At 46.4% G+C, this 7,345-nt stretch overlaps 1 protein-coding gene across 1 annotated transcript; it reads left to right on the top strand.

Annotated features, from left to right (window-relative positions):
• Positions 1–618: 618 nt before the first annotated feature.
• On the top strand, positions 619–6,607 carry LOC107113570 (zinc finger protein OZF-like). The gene is made up of 3 exons (XM_015414917.1): positions 619–697; positions 2,569–2,630; positions 5,062–6,607. Exon 3 carries the CDS (start codon positions 5,091–5,093, stop codon positions 6,408–6,410), a length of 1,320 nt encoding a protein of 439 aa, XP_015270403.1. The 5' UTR covers positions 619–697; positions 2,569–2,630; positions 5,062–5,090; the 3' UTR covers positions 6,411–6,607.
• The last annotated feature ends 738 nt before the right edge of the window (positions 6,608–7,345 follow it).

The following is a 7,345-nucleotide window of genomic DNA, read 5'->3' as shown; positions in this document are numbered from 1 at the left end:
ATAAAGCAAGAGGAGGTGGGCGGAGTGAAAGAGACTTGAATAAAAGATTCCCTAGGGGCCAGAACAGCTGCGAGGGTATCTGAAGAGTTTGGAGGGCGTGTGCGTATGTTTCTTTGCAAAACTCTACGTCGTGGCAGGCAGAAATCCAGCTGGGGCAGCTTTTCCCATCAAAGGGATGAAGCGAAGGGCGATGGTGATTATGATGAACGTTGTCTTCTCCCGATCAGTGTTCCCTCTAAGCTGAGTTAGTGTGAGCTAGTTCACAGTTTTTTAGCCATGGGGTCACACATTTTTGCCTTCGCTCAGGAAGGAGGGCTCCAGTGCAAAATAATTTATGCAGTAGATAAATTTCTCACTCACAATGTTAATGCCAGTAGCTCACAAAGTAGAATTTTTGCTCATGAGACTCCACGGCTTAGAGGGGGCACTGCTCCCGACCCAGAAAAAGGCACAGAGTCTGTGGCGATTAAGCACAAAGAGCCGGTCATTACCCCTCTCCCCGCTACTTTCCCAGGAGAGCTCGGAAGGGGTTAAATGCACCGAGCTCTGTTTCTAGAGAGGCTCCGAAACGGGAGCTTCCTTCCCAGCCCACTCCCTCTCCCCTTACTTTTGCAACTAGCCTCTCCTTGAAGGGGGAATTGGGCAAACCAGTGCGGATTCTCGGGGGGAGTTGCAATGCAGAGACTGGTAGGAGTGGGTAAGTGAAAGCACCGGGGTGTGTGTGTGTGTGTTTTACTGTATGCAAAGAAACGTTGTGGGGGTGGCGAGAGAAAAGCAACGTGGGGGCTAATGGGAGCAGCCATGAATTGGGTGGTGGGGGAGCGGGAGCAGTAGAGAAGCCGCGGTCTGTGTAATTCCTCTCCACCAACGTCAGTCCATGCAGATCAGGAACAGGGCAAGGGGATGCTACAAGAAATCTACATAAGTGGAGGCTCGCAGGATCAGGCCAGAGAGGTTATCTAGCCCAGCTCTGCCAGAGAGGCCTTTGGGAGGTTGTTAAGGGGGCACATGAAGCTGCGCTGTAGTGAGTTCGACCTTTGGTCTTTCAAGGTGAGCACTGCCTGCTCTGGCTGGCAATAGCTCTCCACATTCAAGGTCGTTCAGTCACCTGCTGCTTGATTTTTGCAACTGGTGTAGGGATGCCAGTCTCCAGGTGGGACCTGGAGATCCCCCAGAATTACAGCTGATCTCCAGACTACAGAGATCAGTTCCCCTGGAGAAAATGGCTGCTTTGGAGGGTAGACTCTGTGGCACTGTACCCCACTGTTCTCGCCAGGCTCCATCCCCAAATCACCAGGAGTTTCCCAGCCTGAAGCTGGCTCCAAGGACAACATACTGTAGCACACTTTATTGTACTTCACACATACAAAGACTAACTAGAAACGGCCAACGGGGCCAACTATATACATATCCACCCAGCAACCCCCCATTCCCATTGGAGGGTTTGAATGTCCCGCCAAGGTGGCTATTGGTTGGGGCTGGGGGATCCAGGATCCGAAGTTTCCATTGTTCTAGGATCCAAGCTCTGGCCTGTTTCACGGACCCCTGGTGGCGGTCCACGTACATAACACCGGCAACCCTAAACTGGGGATACTGGGGATTAAACCTGGGACCTCTTGGTTGCAAAGCAAAGGGGCTACCATGGAGCCGTGGACTGTCTGCTATTGTTAGCTCTCCCACATTTAAGGCAGACTCCCTCTGAACATGGAGGTTTTGCATAGCTTAGCAATATGGGCATTAATAGGAAGTGTTGCAGGTTTTGAAATTCTTAAATAATTGTAAATAAGTTTTTATAATTGTTTTATTTATGTTGTTTTATTGTATTTTTATAATCGTTTTATTTATATGGTAAGTCACTTTGAGTTTTGCAAGGAAGAAAGGTGGTTAATAAATGTTTTAACACATCTCCTCCCTTCCCCAGAGTGTGGCTACTACTGTTCCCTCTAAGCTGAGTTAGCGTGAGCTAGCTCACAGTTTTTTAGCCTCTGGCTCACACATTTTAGCCTTAGCTCAGGAAGGAGGGCTCCAGAGCAAACTAATGTATGCAGCAGCCAAATCACCTGCTCACAACTTTAATGCCAGGAGCTCAGAAAGTAGAATTTTTGCTCACAGGACTCCATAGCTTAGAGGGACATTGGTAGTTACTGATCTTGCCTTGCTCAGAGGACTCCACAGCTTAGAGGGAATTGGTAGTTACTGATCTTGCCTCACATTCCCAGAGAGGGGCAAGTATGGTTTGTTGTGTGCAGTACAGAATATTAATTCATTTATTACCATGAGTGCCAGTTTGCAAAATGGGCAAAGGAGCTGCCTTTTTGTCATTGATAGGAAAATCCTCCATGAATCTGTCTAAGGCATCCAAAGTTAGTAGCTCCCTCCTACCCTCTCAGTGAGCTTGTGGTAGTGAATTCCATGATTACGCTTTATGTGGGAGAGTGCTTTGGAATATACTAAATGTCTCACGTTGCCTTGGATCTTTACAATAGAGTTGTAAGGATGGTTAGTGTTATCACCATCCGTCACAAACCCTGATTCAGGTGTTTCTCTTGTTATCTTATTTAATATCAGGTCCCTCAGGCTGGAGAGCTGCGACTTACCTCATCGCTCACATTCGCCTGTTATAGATTCAGGTGGGTAGCCATACTTAAAGAAGTGTGCATGCACATGAAAGCTTGTACCTTGAATAAAACTTTGTTGGTCTTAAAGGTGCCCCTGGACTCAAACTTTGTTCATTCTCCTGTTATGTTATTTTACCAGGACCACTATTACCTTTCATCAGGTGAGGTGAAGTGGGTTTCTTTGTCTTATTTTATGTGCACATAGGATTCCTTAATCCTGTACCACAGGGCACATCAGCTGCAAATAGAGATCCTCTTTTCTTTGGGTCGTACTGAGTATGTAGTGGATGATATTCATGGAGGATAACACGGGAGGCAAACATATAATGAAACACATAAGTTTATTTAGTTTGTAAGTGTGACCTGTAATGCCCTCTCATTCTAGCCTGACAGTGGAAACAGTTACCAGAGCTGGGTGGTGCATTATACTTAATAGTTATATGTTGGTCAGACTTAAAGACAATAACTAAAGTTTTACAGAACAAAGTTTGAGTCCAGTGGCACCTTTACGAAGAAAAAGAAGAGAATGGATTTATACCCCGCCCTTCACTACCCGAAGGAGTCTCAGAATGGTTTACAATCTCCTTTCCCTTCCTCTCCCCACAACAGACACCCTGTGAGGTAGGTGGGGCTGAGAGAGCTCTCTTGAGAACTGCCGTTGAGGGTACAGCTCTGAGATAACTTGTAACTGGCCCAAGGTCACACCAGCAGTTGCATGTGGAGGAGCGGGAAATCAAACCCGGTTCTCCCAGATTAGAGTATACGCTCTTAACCACAACGCCAAACTGGCTCTCTTTAAGACCAATAAAGTTTTATTCTGGTCATAAGCTTTTTGTGTACGTGTGTGCTCGAAACTTATACCCAGAATAAAATGAAAGCTTATACCCAGAATTAAACTTTGTTGGTTTTAAAGAGAATAAAATGAAAGCTTATACCCAGAATTAAACTTTGTTGGTCTTAAAGGTGCCACTGGATTCAAACTTTGTTCTGCTGCTTCAGACCAACATGGTTACCCACCTGAATCTAAACTTTTACTGTTCATCGTTTTGTATTGAAGAACAGCACCCACACCCTGCCTGTGTAAAATCATACACTACAGTCCCTAGTGGACTCCCTGCCCAGTCCAGGATACCTCCTATTTCTGCTCTGTCCAAAACCTCAACTCCTGCTTGTCTATTGGTGGTTGAAAGTTAAACTACCGTCAGGTTTAAAACAAAGTTTGAGTCGGGTGGCACCTTTAAGGCCAACAAAGTTTAATTCTGGATATGAGTTTTCATGTGCATGCACATGAAAGCTTATACCATGCAATTAAACTTGCATGAACATGAAATCTTATCCCTAGAATTAAACTTTGTTGGTCTTCAAGGTGCCACTGGACTCAAACTTTGTTCTGTTGCTTCAGGCCGACCTGGCCACCTACCTGAATCTATCCCCTCAGGTTGGTTAGGTTTTTTTTCACTTCAGCATTCCGTTCAGCCTACTTGAATCTGATTGGTCCATGCTGACGGGGGACAAAAGAGGGCAGAATCTTCCGTTCGTCAGACCGTCATACTGCCAGTTTGGGGGATGTGGCTGAAAGAGGGGGCTTTATTTAGTTCACTCGAGTCCTGTTTTGAAGAGGATCCCAATGTGAATTGAGACTATAGTTGTGGTGGGGGAGTTGAAATGGCTATGTAAAGTTGCTGTTTGGTCCAACTGGTGCAAGCATGTAGTATTTTATGCCAGCAGGGCCATTTCAGTTCAGGAAAAAAATCATGCAGGGGAAGGCATTATTTCAATGGAGGCCCTGAGCATCTGATTTAAAAAGGGGGGGGGGTGTCCTTGAAACTTCCAGCATTTTGTCTGGTTTGGTTCTAAGTTGCTCTGGGGACAGTGGTTCAAGACCCGGGTGCCGCAAGACAGGGTGAGCTCCTGTCTCTAGTTCCAGCTCCTGCCAACCTAGCAGTTCGAAAGCAAGAAATTGCAAGTAGATAAATAGGGACCACTTCGGTGGGAAGGTAACAGCGTTCCGTGCGCCTCGGTGTGTAGTCATGCCGGCCACATGACGACGGAAACGTCTTCGGACAGCGCTGGCTCTTCGGCTTTGAAACGGAGATGAGCACCGCAACACTAGAGTAGAGGGAACCTTTACCTTTACCTTACCTTGAGCACCTGCTTTAAAAAAGGGGGGGGAGGGGTCCTTGGAACTTCCAGCATTTTGTCTCGTTTGGTTCTAAGTTGCACTGGGGGAATTATTATTGTCCAGTGTTTTGAGTCCAGTAGCACCTTAAAGGCCAACAAGAATAAGCTTTCAAGAGTCAAAGCTTCCTTTGTCAGATACCCAATCTGTCCAAGGTGTATGAATTTCAACTTCTCAACACTGATTTTCATTTGCAGTACAAGAAATAAAAATGGAGGTACGCAACTTAATGCGCTTAAATTTTGCCCTTTTTTATCCCCATAGATGATGTACAAGTGAGCGATGGCGAGGAGATGAATCTCCTGTCAGAAGAGCCAGAAAAGAGCAACCTCAACGGGACATCAGTGAGTGAAGTCAAAGATATGCCTGAGATACAAGAAGCCCGTGAAAATCAGCGGGGACTAGAAAGCTATGGACAACTCAGTCTAGTGAAAAAAGGTTCTCTTTTGGTCAACCCAAGTTCCCCTGAAACAGCGTTCCGTGGGAAAGACTCTGCCGACTCTGCTGGGAGCCAGACATCTCAGAGAAGAAAGAAAGAGTTCGTATGCTCAGAATGTGGGAGAACTTTTAGTCGGAATTCAGCTCTGACAAACCACAAGACCACGCATACAGGAGAGAAGCCACATCAGTGCCCAGTCTGTGGGAAATGCTTTGGATATAAAGCACTTCTTGTTCGACATGAAAAATCCCACACGGAAGGAAAGCCGTACAAATGCTTAGACTGTGGGAAAACCTTCAGCTGCGGTACCATCCTTTCAGTCCACGAACGAACCCACGTGGGAGAGAAGCCATACACGTGCTCAGACTGTGGAAGGAACTTTGCCCACAAAATCTATCTCGTAAAACATCAGCGGACTCACGTGGCAGAGAAACTGTATCCCTGCGTAGAGTGTGGCAAAGGCTTTGCAAGCCGATCTACCCTTTCTGCCCACCAGAGAAGTCACACGGGAGAGAAACCGTATGAGTGCTCTGAATGTGGGAAAAGTTTTAGTCAGAAATCACACCTGACCATCCATAACAGGATTCACACTGGAGAGAAACCACATTCCTGTTTGCGCTGTGGGCACAGCTTCAGTAGAAAATTCGATCTTCTCTTACACGAGAGGACACACACGGGTGAGAAACCCTACCAGTGCTCAGAGTGTGGGAAGAGCTTCTGTCAGAGCTCCCAGCTTTTTGTCCACAGAAGAATCCATACAGGGGAGAAACCATTCAAGTGCTTAGAGTGCGGGAAAAGCTTCCGTTGGGAAAGCAGCCTCAAGATGCACGTGAGAAATCATGCCGGAGACAGGCCTTACGCTTGCCAGGATTGTGGCAAAAGCTACAGTAGGTCATACGACTTCATTAGGCACACGGAAACCCACACAGGAGAGAAACCACACAAGTGCCCCGATTGCGGGAAGAGGTTTAGTAATAAGTCAATACTTGTTGAACATAAGAGGATACACACTGGAGAAAAACCATTTAAGTGCTCAGAGTGTGGGAAAAGCTTCAGTCAGAGGTCAAACCGCAATACACACATGAGAATTCATGCTGGAGGAGAACCGGGCCAGAACTCTGAGAAATTGAGCAATGGGAATGCCGCAGCAGTACTGTCTAAAGAAGGTTGCTAGGTAGATCCCCAGATGTTAGTATTTCCTGCTTAACGGTGCATTTGTAGTAGGAGAGGTTGCTGTCATAGTGTCTGTCATCCCATTTCTTCCTTCATCCTGCTGCTCGTCACTTCTGTCATTGTTGTGTTTGATAATGATTCCATCCTTGTCAGCTGATACTAGAAGAGGGTTGTGGGGACCACTTGCTCAGATCCCTAGCTTCTGTACTGTGGGAACCTACCAGGTGCCATAGTCATAAAATTGCTGAAAGAGCTTGTCCAGAGTTCTTTTTGGCTGAGAAGAAGAAGAAGAAGAGATTGGATCTATACCTGAAGGAGTCTCAGAGCAGCTTACAATTTCCTTTCCATTCCTGTCCCCACAACAGACACCCTGTGAGGTAGGTGGGGCTGAGAGAGCTGTTTCGAAGACTGTTCTTGACAGAATTGCTCTGAAAGAACTTGTGACTGGCCCAAGGTCACACCAGCAGCTGCATGTGGAGGAGTGGGGAATCAAACCCAGTGCTCCGAGATTAGAGTCTGCACTTCTAACCACTACACCAAACTGGCTCAGATTGTCCATGGACATTTTGAACCAAAACCCAGAGATGGCCATGGCTTGAGGGTTTGAGGGTCAGCGAGTTGAAGCTCAATCTAAATAGGAAGGAGGTTGCTGCTGTTTGATAATAGTGCAAATCAGAGTTTAAAGAGTTGGCTTTTCTGGACAGGGCTGCACTCCACCTAAGAAGCAGGTTATCTCCTTTGAGGGTATTGTTGAAACCGTGAATACAGCTGATAGCACAGGTCTGCTCCTTTGCTAAGCAATGCCTTTTGCCAGTTTTTGAGCTTACTGTGACTTTTCCTTGACATGCATGATCTGACCACAGTTTTCCATGCTTTGATGAATATGTCCAATAGACTACTGTAATGTTGCTGTTTTGGGGGCTGCCTTTGAAGACG

The sequence above is a fragment of the Gekko japonicus genome, unplaced genomic scaffold (assembly GCF_001447785.1).
Source record: "Gekko japonicus isolate JY-2015 unplaced genomic scaffold, Gekko_japonicus_V1.1 scaffold2934, whole genome shotgun sequence".
Classification (NCBI taxonomy): domain Eukaryota; kingdom Metazoa; phylum Chordata; class Lepidosauria; order Squamata; family Gekkonidae; genus Gekko; species Gekko japonicus.
Note: the sequence above shows the minus strand (reverse complement) of the source record. Positions and strands in the feature narration are given on the sequence as shown.

What these genes read in the sequence shown, in the direction of transcription:
- LOC107113570 (XM_015414917.1), top strand. Translation starts at nt 5,091, where the DNA reads ATGAATCTCCTGTCAGAAGAGCCAGAAAAGAGCAACCTCAACGGGACA.